Source organism: Dendrobates tinctorius, unplaced genomic scaffold, assembly GCF_039654945.1.
Source record: "Dendrobates tinctorius isolate UK_male_01 unplaced genomic scaffold, ASM3965494v1 ptg000027l, whole genome shotgun sequence".
Classification (NCBI taxonomy): Eukaryota; Metazoa; Chordata; class Amphibia; order Anura; family Dendrobatidae; genus Dendrobates; species Dendrobates tinctorius.
Window position 1 is genome coordinate 13,098,740 of NW_027361695.1, and position 19,308 is coordinate 13,118,047.

Genomic DNA, 19,308 nt, shown 5'->3' on the forward strand with positions numbered 1-19,308 from the left:
TATCATGAGTGGAGCATGTGCCCGATACCTGCTGCTGGTCGCACTTGCATCCAGACAAGTATCAGTAGACGTGACATCACCTTCTCCGCTCAGCACCCAATACAGAACTGAGTGGACCAGGACTAACTCTTTAAAATAGCTAACTTACTAGAATTTGGGCCAAGCATGCATAGTCACTACTGTAAGAAAAGTAGATAACATGCCGCCAAAGACCTTTGGTAATGCTAATCTGGTAAGGTCATGTTGAAATCCAACTTGACTCATGTTGATAAATTTCCCTGTTGTGAGCTCATTTTCGGGTTTGCCTCTGGCTTCTGGAGCTGGCTGTGCTGACAGAGGAGTAGTGAGTTCTCTATCTGGACTCCCTCTGTTGGTGAAGGGAGGTAATGAAGCTGATCTAAATGGCAGAGACCGGCCACCTGAGGAAGAGGACTGCGATTGGACATCAGGAGTTTCTAATTGGATTTAAGGCAGCCGACTCCCTAGTTTCTTGCTGGTGATTTTTCCTGACTGTGGCTCCTGGTTTCCAGTTTGGTTCCTGGAACCAACTGCTTCCTAAAGCTAAGTTTTCTCTGCTATTGTTCATATGAGTTTTTGTCTAGTATACTTAGTTTTTGTGTTCAGCCAGCCCTGGCTGGGACTGGGCTGAATCCCCATTTTGTCTCTGATCAGTTGATCTCTTTAGCTCTGTCTTCAGAATATACCTGAGTGCTGATATAGTGATTTGAAGTCTAGCGACTTCAGGGCCTTTTTCTATCCGACGTGTTGGACATTCTTTTTGGCAGGGTTTTTTGCGTGATTGCAGACAGCAGCTTTTCTTTCCTGTCCTTTCTAGTTAGCGAGGGCCACCATGGCACCATGGCAGAGTTCTGGCCATTAGATAGTTTCAAAGTACACATGGTAGTTTCGTGAAGAGAGGGTTCTGTTCTTTGACAAGTCCAGCACTTCCTCCCCTTCCATTGCCCTCCGAAAGGATCAGCTCCAATAACTTTGGTGCAGAGGATAAAGTCTGCAACTTTTCAGAACTCTCATCATAAGACACTGACAGTGATTTTAGAAAAAAAGCAGACGGAAGACCAAAACCCTGTAATGGTGGCACCACAAGCCCTAATTATGACATCAGGAATGTTGATAATCTGAATATCTATTATCTGTTATTTCTGCTGAATGCTCTTGTGTTATCAATGAGAAAGATGCTGCTTCTAGTGGCAGTTTATCAATTGGAGAACAAAAGGATTGGCAATCCAAAATCAGACATGTCGGATTCTTATCTCCCCCAACAAATATTAGGGGCCTACATACAAATTGTACTTTTGGTCGAACCCATCGATAACGATGGGTTCAGACATCAGTCTAATGTGTGTGATGGACTTAAGATTAGTCAATGTCAAGGAGCACAGTTCTTAGCCAAGTGTAAAATATTTCTAAAGGTTTATAAAGAAACACTCACCTTGTAGGCTTCACTGAGATAAAATCGTATTTGTATTTCTGCTCTAGACTCCCACAGTTTTCTGTGGATGGGCACGTGGCTAATTTTCAGGTTGTCGAAACTTTAGAGACCAATGTAAATTTAATTTTATGAAGTGTCCATTGTGCATTTTAAGTGATTAAGTTTTGCTGATGTTTATATTCTACGTATCAAAACAAATTGCTTGATGATATACCGATGGCCGTATTATATGTTGATCCCAATTAACCATACTCCGATATGCTTATAATTCTAGATAACTTATGCAATGGAAAATTCCACAAACATCTCCAAGACCTGTTTGCTCCACTTGTTGTCAGATATGTCGACCTTATGGAATCCTCAATTGCACAATCAATTCACAGGGGCTTTGAGCGTGAATCGTGGGAGCCAGTAAAGTAAGGAACCCTTTGATACAATCGGAGTTTGTAGCAGATGGATGGAAGTTCTTACCCGATTGGGAATAATTGTTCTTGATTCTCGCCAGCCTTAAGTGTCTACATTTTTCTATGTTAATGGAAAAACAAAGTAGAGAGCCATTATATTTCTTGTGTTCTCTATATATTTTAGTGTAATAATATCTAAGACTATGTTGTAAGTAATTTTCTGTTATCCTGATACATGTATCTCTATGGGACCTCATCAACCTTGCATCTGCTTGATACAAATTCACTCACGAAGTTCAATAGATGCTTAGAATTTAAAAGTCTGATTTACGGTAAAAGTATAAATTTCATGAAATTTGATATTTTCTAGGTAAAGTTTGGACCTGCATCTCTTAACTGTTATATGTATTGTCTTACATTTCATTCTATAAGCTGTAATGTTGCACGTTGATGTTGTTACTTGTGTGTTTTTATGTACCTGAATTGAGCACAAGCTACATCTGTACTGCGGTGTCCTAGGAAGGTGCCACTAGAAATGATTGAAATATCTACGCCTTAATGCCGTCGGCTCATGGCACTTCCATTACTTGTTCACTGTATATTTTATTAATAGGTTTCATTTCATTTAAGTGAAAGTCCACCTAATTGCCCCATGTCTATTTATATCTAACATTGTTGCATTTGTGGATACATTTTCTTAATAGCCAATTCTCTAATACAGAGATCCAAATTGTCTGTATAGAAACATAGTTGAATGATAAAAATGCCAACACTAGGAGAAGCCGAGGAGCTTACCACATACTAATTTGTTTTTGTGTTTAAAGGGGTGGTCTGGTCTTCTATTTGGCTGCACTTTTGAATCCTCACATCGCGCACAGTGCACACTGTCAAGATTCCCCAATACTGGCACCGGGAGTGGGCAGTCATATGACTGCAAGTATGCAATTTGCATACTCCCTGAGACATTTTTATTAGACTGTTTACGGCGTCACTCAAAAACACTTGCATTGAGTGAGGCTGCAATCATCTAGTTGGAATGTGGCACCATACTTGCAATCGCATGGCTGCCGTTCACGATGCCGGCACCGCAGAATCCTCACAGCGTGCAGTGTGTGCAATATGAGGTTTCACAAGTCTGCAGTCACATAGAGTAACTGCCGACTTATAGTTTAAGCCCAGACAACCCCTTTAATGTACAAATGGAAAGCAATTAGCAGTTAAAGGGAAGCGGGAATCTGACAATATTAGCTAGTCACATAGCCTTGTAGGGTACAAAGCCCTAATAAAAAATTGCATCATTCGTGGTCTAATCGCTGTCTCCATTTTACAGAAAATGAGGTTTAACCATATATGCTAATTTAGGCCCTCAGTGCACCCTTGATGTGGCCAAGAGGCTCAGTGCAACGTTCCACCTGCAGGTTTTACATGCCCTGCTTCCGCAACTGGTGATTGACAGCACTGGCTTGCCTGACCTGTCTCTACAGAGAGTGCTTGCTACAGAGATGCAAGAGCTATCAATCTCAAGGGAAGCAGGTGGGAACATGCACAACCAGTGGGCGTAACTATGTATTGAGCCTTTTAGTGAAGGAAGCGATTAGACCATTAACGAATTCATTTTAATTTGGGCGATATTTTCCCTACATGGCCATGGTCCCGATTCGTCAAGACCGGTAATTTTCTCAACAGTCTTTAAAAAGGGTCTTGTTGGAGTCAAACACTCCTGATTTATTAAGAGATGTCACGTCAGACTGGAGTAAGATTTCTGAGGTTAGGAACGCCACAATTAGACATGAATTAGACAAGCTATGGCATCACGCCCCTGCTGCACCCCCATTCAGCCTTAGCTCTTCCCAATATGGCAGAGCTGGGAGAAACAGGTGTGAAAATGCCAAAAGTCACAAAATTTATTTGCAACTCCGAGTTGCTCAAAAATTTAGCAATTTTTCAAAGCAATTTTTGTCAGGATTCTGTCAAAATTGCTTTGATGAATTGGGGTCTATGTGTTTAATTTACAATGTCAGTTCGGGCTGAAAAACACCCTTGAAAGTGGCTTCTAAAAATGAAAACAAAATAAACAATGCTTACTTCTCCTATCACCTGCCGATCCAGTGTTTAAGCTCAGGTGGACCTCCCGGGCTTTGTCTACAGCACATGACCACTACAGTCTATCTATTACTTTACTGGACATCTGATTGCTTGGGCAACTGACTGGCTGCAGCAGTCTTCTTACAAGTGTTAGGAGAACCATCGAAGGTTATAAGTTTAATCAGAGGGGAAGGAAGAAGTACTATTTTTTATATTTTTTTTAAAAAGTTTTCCACAGTTTTCATTACATTTTTTAGAAACTACATTACCCCTTTTAAGATCCTTCTTGGGGCAGAACAAAACAGAAATCATTTTAATGTATAATGGTATATCTATAAAACGGCAGGGCCAGACATAAACAGAAAAAAGCCCCTATGCACAGGCTCGGCCTGGCCCACAGGAGAACAGGAGAATCCTCTGTTGGGCCTCTGCGCAAGTGTAGGTCACTATTCTCTAATATGAGCAGTACTTGGCACAATAAACTTTATTCTCTATGTACAGACAAAGGCGGCATCTTATTCATTTAACAATCTACTCAGTTCACTATTATATAAATTTGCGATTGAGGATAATGTCACATTTGCATTTGCTGAAAAGTGGGGCACTGTAGTTAGTTACTGATGGGCCCTTGGCACCCCAGTCCTACACTGCCTGTGAAAGAATAATATTTGGGCCCTTTTCAGTCCATTAATGAAGCTTCTTGCTGTTTTGGGGGTGCAAGTGTCCCCCTTTCCTCTTGGGTCCCTATGGAGTTGCACAGGTTGCACCAATGGTATTCCCGTCCTTGTTAAAGGGACTTAGAGCTCTGAAAAGAGCAGACGAAGCTGAAAACAATAGAAACAAAAATAGTAAGAAATTTGTCTGCACAGAATTGTTAACCAACTTAGGGAGCTTCAATTTAATGCTGTATTGCCCTACAAGGAACCATATGAATCAAATATAAATTAGGACGTTCCATCAGATATTGAAAATTTCCATGGGATCCGTAAAAAAAAAAGTATAATTAATGATAATGAGGAAGAAATTAGAAATCAAATCCAAATTCTTATTGTGTTGTGTTTTTGGACATCTTTGAAGACTGTAAAGCATATTTATTTCAGCATGTCTTAAACCACAAAACAATGAGGAGCCATATGGGCGTTATTCATGAGCTTATGTATTTCTTAATGAGTGCGCTTTTTTATTCTGACAAAAGCCCTACTCTAAAAAGTGCGTAAATGTAATTGATAACAAAGGAAAATGTCTGAGAGTTTTCCTCTTTTGTAATGTCAATCAAGTATCTTCTAAATCCTAAATCTGAGATTCATTCATATGCTCCAAGTTACGTAGGTCACACTTAGGTACGGCTACGCTCTATTTACGGATACCCAAATTTTTCAAAAACTGTCGAGAAAAAAATTGTGCAAGTTTCCATTATTCCTCATCATTGTCCATCTACTAGCAAAACTGAACATATAGTCTAAAAACTAGCAGAAGACATGCAGTCAGATGTCCCTTGTGCTCTATACTGGTGATGTCTTTCGTGTGATGAAATTGTACAAATCCTTACATTTACCATTTTTAGCTATGAATACATGTGAGCAGCTAGAAAATCCAAGATTCCGACGCACCAGAGAAAATAGGGATAAAACATAACCTTTATTCCATCCTTTAAAAAATCACATGGTGAAATACAACTGAGGTAGACGAATGAAGCAACGTTTCTGCCCAAAAGGGCCTTTTTCAAGGCAGAAGTGCAATAAAAATTACAGCCATATATGTGAGCGCGTAATATATAATATACGAGAGTGTTCTGACTATATCCATAAGTCAACATACTGTAACAGCTTTACGGCATTACAACCTTGCCGATAGATTTTTCTGTACCATCAGCCCATCATTCTTTGACAATCTGTAATTGTTCAAGGAATAAACTCCTTATCAATAATAATTTTCAATTCCTAATCTTACATAGTCGTGCAGATGTGTTCTTTCTTACCTTTCCTTTTGGCTCGAGATATACAGACAAGAGTGACTTCAGAAGACCAGATTTGAAAAAAAAATGGAGTTACTCTGTCAGGAGTTGTTTCTGCTGTATGTGTCTGCATGAAAATTGAATTTGCATTATGATTACTCAGAGACCAAAACTAAATTTGTGGACACATCTGTGGATATCTAATGGACACCAAAGATCATTTTTAAAAGCCTCTATATACTCACAAGACTTTGTAGAGCTTGTTAATGGTTTGTGATCACTGAATATCTGGTTCCCATTTTAAAGGGAAGCAATGATCAGTAAATGCATGTATTTAACAAAAAGTGGCTATGTTTTTTACATATCATGATGTTTATAGAAAAAGAAAAAGAATGATCACGGTAATCTTTTCACACGGACCATTTTTTAGACTCATGATTCCTTGAAGAGTTTTCAGCAGACTCCTTATCATCAGAGGCTGGATTACAATGACATGGAATACCTTCTTTACCTAGCTTATGACATAGGGTCCGCCAATCACAATAGCCGATGTCACAGCTCCCTTTGTCTCCCTTCCCTTACAAGAAATAGGATCGGAGTCTGACTATTGTGGCTAATGTTTATGTGTTATTTCCTGAAACCAATGGAAGTTAGACTCTAAAAAATCCCCAGTGGCCGGCCGATGTGTGAAATGCAATATTTCTATGTAGTTAAATTAAAATTTTTAATTTAGCTTTCAGTTCGTTTTTAATTGTGATATGTAAAAAAATCACCACAAATGAAAAAAATAACACACAAATTCAACAGAAAAAATTAATTATAAGAATAGGACATTTCCTATTTTTTGAGCAATTCAACAAACTTCACCTTGTGTGAATGGATTATATATTTTTTATGTTTTTCCTTTATATTTTTTTAACAGGTTAAAAATATTTTGCGTGATTAGAAAAATATGTCTGCTTTCTCAAAAAGCAGTGCCGTTTTTCTGTCTGCGATACCAGACAAAACCTGTTGATAGGTGAGGTGCTGTTTCTTATATAATAAAAAAGTTTGTAATCCAGTATAACCCCATTAAGTGCTCTTGTCCAAATTATGAATCTGCGGCAGAGAAGAACCTGCACAAGATCGATCTTCCTACAGAGCGATCATCCATCAAGTCACCATGGCTTGAGATCTAGCTGAAGGCCGTTAATAATAATAATAATAGGCATTAAATGTGCCACCATATGGTACTTTGGAAATGAAGCCCTTGTGATGGCAAAAAAAAATTACTATACCATGCAATGGCATGACCAAAAAACTGATCTGGACTATAAGCTGGTATATGTGCAAAGTGTGAGAGCACCTTGACACTGTGGCCATTTCATAAACAAAACCCAATAAGCAAAAAAAACTAAATTGAGCATATACCCTACAGCAAGTAAACGATAATAGTACATGTAAATAACATAGGGTGCATAGTTAACGTTATTTTATCAAAAGAGCATAAAAGCCATTCCACCACAACAAGGTGTACCCATCGGGATGGTCCTAATCTTTACACGACAAGATGTACCCATTGGGATGGTCCTAACCTTTTCACGACAAGCTGTGCCCATCAGGATGGTCTTAACCTTTCCACAACATGGTCTACCCATCGGGATGGTACTAATTATTCCATGACAAGGTATACCCATTGGGATGGTTCTAACTTTTCCACGACAAGGTCTACCCATTGGGATGGTACTATTTTGCCACGCCAAGGTGTACCCATCGAGATGGTCCTAACCTTTCCACGACAAAGTGTACCCATCGAGATAGTACTAACATTTCCACGACAAGATGTACCCATCAGGATGGTCATAACCTTTTCACGACAAGCTGTGCCCATCAGGATGGTCTTAACCTTTCCACAACATGGTCTACCCATCGGGATGGTACTAATTATTCCATGACAAGGTATACCCATTGGGATGGTTCTAACTTTTCCACGACAAGGTCTACTCATTGGGATGGTACTATTTTGCCACGCCAAGGTGTACCCATCGAGATGGTCCTAACCTTTCCATGACAAGGTGTACCCATCGAGATAGTACTAACATTTCCACGACAAGATGTACCCATCGGGATGGTCATAACCTTTACATGACAAGGTGTACCTATCGGGATGATACTTACTTTTCCACGACAAGATGTATCCATTGGGATGGTCCTAACATTTTCATGACAAGGTGTACCCATCGGACAGTCCTAACCTGTCTTTAGTATTAAAATCTTACCTTGTGTCAAACAACGTCAGTGTAAATAAGGGCAGAACAGGACGGGACAAGATTGAGACATCCATCCATGCAATGGTATGGCAGTGATCCCCCCCAAAATTGAAATGCACAAAGGTACGGTATTAGACCAAAGAGACCATAGCAGTCTATGGGTACTATATCACTGATCTGTGCAAGTGTCCGTGATATAGTAATATACACAAGCCCTTAGAAACTTTCATGACACCACGTCAGACACTCATACATGCTTATTAATACAGTTGGCTTGTTACATTTTGCAGCTTGTGTTGTGATGCTTATAACATTTTACTACAGCGTTTTTGGTGGCTTTATATTGTGATTGGGTATTGTATGTGTGTATGTTATGTAATTACCATATCTAATACCATGGAACAAATAAATATCCCATCCTCATGCTTCTATCTCAACCAGTCGCTTTGTATTACTTTTACATTTTTGTCCTTTTGTTTTGTTTTTTTTTCAGAGTGTTTTTGTGCTTCTGCTACATCTGCATTGTCATGTTATGGTATCTTTTTCTTTCTGTCTGTTTCTTCCACAGGAGTTTAACAAGTAATCTGCCCAATGTGAATCTTCCAAATGTGAATCTCCCTAAAGTACCCGTAGCCCTACCAGTTAACCTCCCACAAATACCTAGCTTTTCTGCACCGTCATGGATGGCTGCAATATATGATTCTGAGTGTGTATCCACTTCACTTTAGACCTCATTTATATGTGCAGGAATCTTGGCATGAATGTGGATTCATTATTTCTAAGAGATTTTTATTTTAAATGTCTTTTAAAAAAAAATATAAAAAAAAAAAGTTTTACATTTTTATTTCTGAAAATATATATATTTTTGAAATGTAACTTTATATGTTGCTTATCCTACCAGGCCAATTAACCTAGAAATAATAATTGTGCAGGAATATAAACGTATAGGTTTACAAAACTCTACTCACTGAAATATTTTTAATTAATTTACATATAAGTTTAAAAGTATCATATTGGACTAAAAGTAATTACATAAGATAATTTAAAAAAAATAACCTTTACGCATTTTAGAGAAAAATAGAAAGAAATCAGCTCACCACATTGTCAGGATGCAGGCAGGGAGTCTCGCACGTAAAGGCTCGGAAGAGGCAAAGCTTCAAATGAAAGGAGGAGTGGTATTCCAATGAAACAAACGTTTTGAACCACCAGGGGCACACTATCCAACGCGTTTCGACTTAAGAAGCTTTTACCATGATTAAGGCTTCCTAAGTCAAAACGCATTGGATAGTGTGCCCCGGTGGTTCTACCATCAAAACATTCTTAATTTTTGACTAATAAAGTTTTCCTTGGATTTTACTACGTTTGTTTCCCTTGAATACCACTCCTCCTTTCATATACATATTTTAAGCTCATAGCATCAACAATAGTCATTAGGGCTCATGCAGACAACCACATATTCGGTACGAGCACGATCAGGCAAAACATTAGATCACCTCCGGACCAATGTTAGTCTGTTGGACCATACACTTGACCCATTTTTAATTCAGACAGACTCTGTCAGAGGAAAAAATCGCAGCATGCCCGAGTTTGATTCAGTATAGAGATCGCACTCTGCCATGCAATTTCAATGAGTGCATGGGAAACATCGGACCAGACTTGGATGACATCTGAGTATGGTACGATTTCCACTCACTCACAGAAAGGAGAAGATAGAAAGTAACATTTTTTTCTCCATCTCCAGCTCATCCAAGAGAACCGTATCACACTCTGATCACACTCTGATCAGAGTGTGATCAGAATGTGATTTGTATAATTGACCCAATTCTCTTGGATGAGACAATATACGGTCGTATGCACCTGCCCTTATATTTAAATACCCAAAATCGGAACAATTAGTCCACACCCCACAGCCACCAAGAAGCACCCCCAAAATACCCAAAAATGTCCTCAGAGTGCCCACTTTTTGGAAGGGTTTGCATAAAGTCCTCCCCTCCCTTTTGTGTTTTAGAGCTGTAATTTGGCTTTCCAGAAGTCTACAGAGCCATACTGGACTTCTTTATGGCTCCAGATTCCTAAGAAGGCATTTGGAATCTGAAGATTAAAAAATGCCTCGTTAGATGAAGAATTATGGACCTATTCTCCTCAAGAAGCATTACGAGCAATGGGAACTTGCCATAAAGCCTCTTTGAGACCGTAGCGAAGTCCTAAAAAAGAAATGGCATCCTTTCTAGAATATATAACTAACTGCTAAAAACCTCATCAAATATGCTAATATTTTTCAAGCCTTAAATACACATTGCAGCTGAACCTCAATTTAGAAAAAAAAAAGAAGCACAATTTTCTATATCTACCTACGTGGTGTACCTATGCCTTAGGGCGCATTAAGACAGGCCAAAAATCAGCTACGAGCATTTTTTGGAATGCTCGTTTCCAATTTTCTGCTTGTCTGAACAGGTTTGCTTTCACCGGGGCAAAACACTTGCTTGACGGGGGAGATGATTTCTAAGCAGGCTTAAAAATCTATTCTCTTGGGATCCCATAGTCCCGTGTAAACAAGAGATCTGCTACCTAGAACATAATGTTCTATGTGGACAGATTGATCATGTTAATGATGATTCTGTGCACTTGGAAATGCAATCGCCCTTTCTAAGCAGGATATTAAATGACCGTGGACGACTTGCCGGTTGATCGGTGATTAGGCAATCCCAACAAGCCTGTCTAAAGCCCTAAAGGTACATTTAAACAGCACATTTACTGCGATCGAGCATCCCTATGTGGATTCATTTTACGGTATTCTTAAAGTCAAAACAAGCTTCCTGACAAAGGAGCAAAACGCTTGTTCGTTGGATAAAAGGATCTTTTGGTTTGTGCAAAAGTACTTTGTTCTCGGCATCACATCTTCCTGTGTAAACAGGACTCATGCTGCCGAGACCAATGGTAGCCTATGGGTATTGAACAATCCATTACAAACCCTTCAGTGTGTATCTGAAGGGCTGTCTACTAGAGTAAATAGGCTATTAGACGATTGCCGATCGGTAAATAATTACCGCCGCAAAATCAAATAATGTAAACGCACCTTAAGGCAAAATGAATAATTTTTTTGAGCCTGATCCAACACAGCCAGATGAAAAATGCATCAGTTGCCATAAGGCTTTTCCCCCATCTACTTCCAGACACCAAATCACAAAGTAATATGAAATGTTACCTGTCCGGTAACGGCAGCTGTCCGGTGCAACAACCAATTGATGTGTCGGACATCAGCTCTTCAATCTCTTCGTAGCACCAATCACAAATGAACTCAAACACAAATGAAAAAAATTCTGTAAAAATGTAAAAATATTAAGACAATTTCAATAGAAATAGATTCATTTTTATAAAACTATTTCCAACAATAATAATCATAGGATTTTTTGCATATGTGGATAGTTATTAACGATAATCTACTAAAGAAATAAATGTCCTGTTCATGCTATGATTGCCGTCTTGGAGAAAGGTAGATTAGGCAGCAGTAACTGAGGCTTTTTTTTTCCCCCCTCTCTGTGCATGATCTGTGACACTTCTTGGAAAAGATATGAATCAGTAACTGAGCATACGATGGCTTTATTCAATCAATGAAATCCAAATTAGTTGTGGGAAACATTTCAATTGTGACATGATCAAAACATAAAAGAAGAAAAAAAATGGAGAAGACATTCGAAATAACTCCGAAGGCAGATGGGTGTCAAAATGTTGTAGAAATAGACACCAATTACTCCATTTGTGTGTACTCTTCCGTTTTCAACATAAACCTTTATCGTTCCAAATCTCAATTTAGAATTCAAAAATATACGGGTTTTTTTATTTATTTTTTTTACCATTTGGAAGCAAACTGTTCACAAGATGTGAATGTCGCTTTGCAGACACCTACAGAACATAATATTTACCATGGTAGAGCCAAGGTACCTGGTTGAATATCTTTTCCTGAGCCTGTTTTCCAGAATTAAAAAAAGTTCTATTCTCTCTCCATTTATCAGATATTTCTCTGATTACAACATACAACTTGTTTCTAAACCATATCTTTTATTAAAACAGGACCTCAAGACCTTTGGCATGTTGGGAATATGATTTTTTTTGTTTTATTTTCACCCCGCGATAGCTACGTGTGCATTAGCTATGTATTGCTCCGCGGCATTAACTCAATGCAGCTGGCATCTGTCGTGATAGAAACGCCTACTTCAGACTGTTTCTATAGAGGATGTCAGTACAAGTGGTACTGCATGGTGTGTATAACATCTGATAAATTGATGTGTTGATGTTAGTGGTTTGCGAGGAAAGAATTCAGAATGAGAAACAAAAAAAAAATAACTAGGTACGCATGAATCCAATAGCTTCCAAAAATCTGAAAAAATATATCGTGTCTTGTCTTTCTAATAGTCTAGAGAAATTACAGTAGTCCGTGAGATTCTAAGGCTCTTCCGAAAAGAAAAAAAATAGTTAACTTTGGATGTTGGCTGTCTTCTATGATAACGTCCTCGCCCACCACTAGTTGGCACAACCCGTTACTTAGTTTGAATCCTTTTAAAGGTCTTCCTCCAGAAGTGCATGGATCCCTGATTGTTCACGACTATGGCGTGGTTGTCAACAATCAAGGCTTGTATTACCCAGTTTGTATCCTTAATTTCAATAACTGCATACATCTATGTGATTATTAATTAAGGACGAGATATTCCATACAAACTATCCAGTTTTGTCTAATTTAATTTGCTGTGTTCTGCACCAAAAGAAAGTTAGATTAGGGAGAAAAAAAATGTAGCAAAAAAGCCCTGATGATGGAGAACACAGATATTGTAATTTTGGAGTTGGTGGTATTAACGTTAAATAAAAGAGGACCTGTCATTTGCTCAAAAATATTGAGATAAATACATTTTAAAAATCTCTAAGCTCCCCTGATTCGGACTCTCTTTACCGTTTTGCGCTGCGCTGCTCCGTTTCAGAGATATTCACATTTGTAGCTTTAGGAGTGAAATATGTGAAATCTCTTCTTGTTATGCAACTGAGCATTTCTTTAGAGTTTTCCCTGGAGGTGTGTGCTTTAACCGTTCCCTAGCTGAAGATGGTAATCACAGCTCAGCAGTAGACATGAGCGAATATAGTCGGATCCCTCCTTACTCAGCTCGCTAATAGAGCTTACCGAATACTTGCAGCAGGAACCCGGATACCTGGAGCGCTCCCGATAATCATGTGTCCGGCACCACAGCTGCATGTGTCGCGGCTGTGTGACAGTCACAACACATGCATGGAGAACCTGTGTGTTGTGACCGTGACACATGCAGCTGTGGTGCTGGACATCTGATTATTGGGCGCACTCCAGGTATCTGGGTTCCCGCTGCAGCTATTCGGGAAGCTCTATTAGCTCATGTCTACTCAGCTTTGAGACCACTAGACCAGCTGCCTAGCTGTGATTTACAGTGTCTGGGTGGGGAGTGTGAAAGTGCATACCTCCAGAGAAAATAGAAGTGCCCAGTTGCACAACAAGCAGAGATTTCACATAATGCGCTCTAAAAGCAACAACTATGAATATCGCAATGGAGCCAAGGAGTGCAAAATGGAAAAAAACAGCAGAATTAGGAGAACTCAGGAAATTTTACAAGGTATTGAACTCAATTTTTTTTTTTTTCTGAGCAAGTGACAGGTCCTCTTTATCTAAAATGTTCTCCACATCAGGTTTTGTGTTGGTTATTGGACTAAAAAAATGTTTTCTTGTGTCGCCCCCATCAGTAATGGATCAGCCACATCAGAAGATTTATTTTGGAAACTTGATGCCCTACAAACCTTTATTAGAGATCTCCACTGGCCTGAAGAAGAGTTTGGGAAGCACCTTGAGCAGCGCCTTAAGCTCATGGCGAGTGATATGATCGAGTCTTGTGTGAAAAGGTATAATTATTTTTTAATAAAAAAAAAATTCTAAATAAATGACTGAACCGGTGAATTAAAAATTCCATGTGATGGCCCAAAAAGGCCTGAGACATCTAGACTGGTTTACAAAAAAACATTTCAGAAAGTACAAACTTAATTTGCAGTAAGTGCCACTAGAAACCCTGTTTTCTTCCTTTGTCAAGAGGTTATTTGGATATATTATATACAACACATCCTTTACAGGCCTCAACCTGGCATTGAGATGACTGCTAGCCATTCAATGGGTGTTATTGGAAAACCTACTTAGTAATGGCTGGCTGACAATTTTCTGAATCATAAGAAGCCATTAAAAAGTTAAAAAACAAAAAAAATCAGGCTATACACTGGAAGAGTGGGTAACGCTGCACTGGTGGTAATAAAGAATTCAAAGGTTCTTGATGTTTGAAGGTTATGTAGTTTATTCTCCATTCATTTCAACATCTGTCTGACTTCTTCCACAAGCGAGGAAGAAGGAAAGACGAAATCAGCCAGACTTTGAAACGCATTGAGAATAAACTACATACTGTTCAAACCTCAAGAACCTTGGAATTCTTTATTTACCAGCAGCTCAGCATTACCCACTCTTCCAGTATATAGCCTGATATTTACATTGGAGCTCCCAACCAGCGCAGAGCAGCTGCAGCTGGATCTATCATTGAGCTTTTGTAAGGGTTGTGCTTTCTCAAAACTCAACCTGATGAGGAGTTACCGCACTGCAAAAACTACTCTATCTTGATAATGTCCTATATGCGCCTTTTGTCCTTTTTAGTTTCTTTTCAAAAACTAAGAAATGACGCTTATACTCACTTTACTGGTTACTTCCTCGGCCCCTTTGCTCCTCACCGTCACCCATCTGGTCCTCATTGTATCTTCTGATCCTGATTCAGAATGAGCCAGAACTTGTGGCTCTGATGAGGCCCGGGACAGTTCTAGGTAGGCAAGTTCATAGCACATGTCATTACTTTGTGACCTTTTGCACGCTAGTTCAGAAAACTCTCGAGCTTCATCAGAACAGGAAGTCCCAACTCGATTCGAGAGGAATTTCAGTACTCACGGTGGGGATCAGAAAATGCAATGAGGACCAGACGGGTGATGGTGAGGTGCGTAGGGGCCAGAGAGGTGAGCATAAGAAATTTTTTTTGTAATTTTTCACATATTATTTTGACAATACAAAATTTGATTCCTATAACGGCTGCAATTTTTTATCCGAAATAGTAATTCTTTACAAAGGTTGACAGCAAGTTCTATGTCTAATGAACAGGAAATCATGAAAAGGCCAGCAATAGACGACTTATATCACGCTGGTGATCCTGTTTATTCGACCTCTTTCGATAAATGGGTACTTATGTTGTTATCCGACCCCTACAGCATTGTATGTTTTATTTACAGATAACATTTAGTAATTAGCGTCCCCATATTTTCAGTGGCCCAAAGCAGAAAAATGTAATCCATCATTTATCACTAAGTGGCTGCCGAAGTGATTGGTCCCTTTAATGGCTAAAAGGCGTTTCTCTTTTTTTCTTTTCCATGTAGATAATAAATATTAGAACATTACAATCATATTTGGCACGTTTACTATTTTTTGTTGTTGTTGATAGGCACCAATAAATCGTCTTTTATTTACCGCTATCGTTACATTCATTTATTTGGACAGATGAGAATAAAGCGGAGGGCTCACCATGTAATCGTAGCTCTTCATAAGATGCAATTATCTAATTTATTCTTAAATATGTAAAAGTATGCAGACACTACAGGCTTTTTTTTTTTTTCTTTCCCGCTGTCGCAAATTTCCATTTGTTTCTTCAGGCATATTATGAATCTGATTTGTTAAGAATATCTGAAGACATACATGATCATTATTGGCATCTAAGAAGAAGACGGCAATCTAACCGCTTGGAAATCTAATTGAATTTAATCATGTCGGGCAGTTATCCGGCAGAGGAGACTCAAGCTGTAATTGTTATTAAAAAATTATTGTTGAATTGTTGAATTAAAAAATTATTAAAAATAGACGAGAAATTTAAACAAGACAATTGCAAAACTATCAGAAGATTTAAGATTTGTTTGAATCTTTTTTTTTTCATCTTTGGGGGTCTATAATATTGATTCTACTTATATATAGCAGACTTATGGTTCATAAGAATATTTCCAGTACTTTCTCATCTAATATATAAAGCTCAAGTGTAAGTATGTGTGTATGTCCGGGATTGGCATCCGCACCGTCGCAGCTACAGCCACAAAATTTGGCACAGTCACACGTCTGGACCCCAAGAGTGTCCTAGGCTATGTTGTGAGGTGAAATTTTAACCCCGCGCGTTCCAATTCACCAAACAATTTTGCCCCTACCTACATAATGGGGAAAAAGTGTGTGTGTATCAAGCCCCGCCCCTCATTATGATGTCATACTGGTTAGAATCATTGAATCGTAGAGTTGGAAGGGACCTCCTGGGCCATCTGTTCCAAACCCCTGCTCAAAGCAGGATTCGCTAAATCATCCCAGTCAGATGTCTGTCCAGCATCTGTTTGAAGACTTCCATTGAAGGAGAACTCATAAAATCATAGAATCGTAGAGTTGGAAGGGACCTCCTGGGCCATCTGCAATGGCGACTCTGATGTCATCATAGGTTGCAAGCCCCGCCGCTCATTATGATGTCATAATGGTTGACTATGGGATGGAGGATGTGTGATGGGTGTATGGGCACTGGACTATGGGATGGAGGATATGTATGACGGGTATATGGGCACGGGACTATGGGATGGAGGATGTGTGATGGGTATATGGGCACTGGACTATGGGATGGAGGATGTGTGATGGGTATATGGGCACTCGACTATGGGATGGAGGATATGTATGATGGGTTTATGGGCACGGACCTATGGGATCGTGGATGTGTATGATGGGTATATGGGCACGGGACTATGGGATGGAGGATATGTATGATGGGTATATGGGCATGGGACTATGAGATGGCGAATATGTATGATGGGTATATGGGCATGGGACTATGAGATGAAGGATGTGTGATGTGTATATGGGCACTCGACTATGGGATGGCGAATATGTATGATGGGTATATGGGCATGGGACTATGGGATGGAGAATATGTATGATGGGTATATGGGCATGGGACTATGGGACTATGGGATGGAAGATGTGTGATGGGTATATGAGCAATCGACTATGGGATGGAGGATAGGTATGTTGGGTATATGGGCACGGGACTATGGGATGGAGGATAAATATAATTTGTTACTATCCACAGTTAGTTACTATGCCCGGGCAGCGCCGGTCTCTTCAGCTAGTTCTATATAAACTTGTAAACTCAGCCTATTAGAAGCAAGCAATACAATAGGCTGTCCTTAACATGGGTGATGCCCTCTACAGTTTTTGTGCCTTAGCCACTCCTACTTATGTACCATATAGTACCCAAATAATACAGTCATATGTTTTTCAACTAGTACTAACCAATGCATATATGAGAAAAATGTGTCATCCCTTTCAGTTGCTTCTGTATAGGATCAGTGGCAGAAGTTATTTTTGGCCAAACCAGCATTGTTGTCTCTCCCACACCTTAAAGTGGTTATCCAGTTAGGGTTAGGGTTTTTTATTGGTGACCTATCCATAGCTGGGGTACCGATTTACATCTATGTAGACTGTGTGCATCCAGCTGTCGTGGGAGCTCCAGTCAGATAATTAGTGAGGGTGTCGAGTGTTGAGTCCCCAATGATCTGATGTTGATGGCCTACGCATAAGTATATAATTCCCGGACAATCAACTTTAATTTGTGACCTGAAAAAATCGTTGATGCCTATGGCTGGCTTGTTATAGGATGCCTTATCATTTATTTTTTTTTTAGAAAAAATCTTATGTTCTTTGTCAGATGTTTTGGTCCCTGGGTGCTGAGATCTCAAAGGGTTGGAAATATAGTACCACATCCTTCCTGCTCAATTCTTGTCAAAGAGACTATGCAGTTTGAATCCACGCACTCTGAGCAGAGACAATGGGTAATTAAACGACACAGTGTTTATCTGACCACTTCGGAGTGACCTTTCATTTCATTGACTAGTTTAAGTCTTAGTACCCAGGTCTCCACTAATAAAAACTAAAAGGAAAAGTAGAAGATGAGCAGCAGAAAGATTTACAGAGCCTTGTCCGGTGGCTATGTTGGTAATCTGTGGAGGCCAGACCAGAGCCCTGTAACTCACCTACTACTTGCCAGCATCCCCGGTGTTTCTTCTGAATAGTGGGCGAGATGTCACATCTTGTGTATGTTGCAACACAATGATGACACACTTGGTTTATTAGTCTGAAGTCCTGCTGGGGATGCTGGCAGCTGATCAGAGGTTCGCAGTGATCTGGTCTGGTGTCCATTGACTATTGACATAGCCACTGGACCAGGGTTCTGTAAATCATTCAGCTCAACTCTACATGATGTGCCCAAGTATCTTTGAATTTATAAATCAATTGATTATTGCCTTTTTTCTTTTAGGCAAGGGTCCCCCAACCATTTTCCTCTCATTCAAGGAAATTGGTCCAATTAGCTACTCACACTCTGATCAAATTCTGATCAGGGTGGGATCCGATTTTCTCAGAGGTGGAGAAAAAAAAGTTTCTCCACCTTCTCTATAGAGTCAAAACGTTAAAATTGTACCGCACTTGGATATCTTCCAAGGGCAATCCGATTTTTTCCACCGACCCAAAGAGTTGAATGGACGAATGCCATCCGATTTTCAGAGGCAAATTGTGCATGCTGTGACTTTTTCCTAGGGGTGACTTGGTCCGAGAAAAATATCGGACATGTGCGTGGCCCCTAGAATAACATGGGTACGAGTGCTATCCATAAAAACCATGGATAACACTCATCTGATTTTTACGGCAGTCTCCAAAAGCCCTTTTTCTAATCTATAAGGGAACACTGTTTAAGGGCAATTGAAATCGGTCTTACATTTAGGAAAACTTCATTTTCGTACATTGTAGATTTCATCAAGTTCAGAAAATCCCCAAATAATGAAACATTTGTTACTGAACAATTGGGAAATTTACACCTTTGCACACAGATGGTCTCTGTGATCTTCTTACAGTAATTAATAGCATAGAAGGCAAAGTGATTATTTTCAAATTCAGAAATTTGGGGACTCTTTATTGCAGGGTATTGGGTTCTTGTAATAATGGTGTCACAGCCTGTTGATTAGAAATCATACGATAAATATGAGCACCGGGTAAGAAAAAAA

General features: G+C 39.4%; 1 protein-coding gene across 17 annotated transcripts in view; it reads left to right on the plus strand.

Moving 5' to 3' along the window:
• Nucleotides 1–19,308, plus strand: part of CADPS (calcium dependent secretion activator) — a 482,209-nt gene that overhangs the window by 366,269 nt on the left and 96,632 nt on the right. For 11 of the 17 annotated variants that reach the window (XM_073569784.1, XM_073569785.1, XM_073569786.1 and 8 more), the window contains 3 exons: nt 1,725–1,866; nt 8,711–8,848; nt 13,900–14,055. In XM_073569784.1, the coding sequence (XP_073425885.1) occupies nt 1,725–1,866; nt 8,711–8,848; nt 13,900–14,055 (436 nt within the window). The remainder of the gene's footprint in view (nt 1–1,724; nt 1,867–8,710; nt 8,849–13,899; nt 14,056–19,308) is intronic. The other 6 variants (XM_073569792.1, XM_073569796.1, XM_073569794.1 and 3 more) reach the window with 1 other exon arrangement.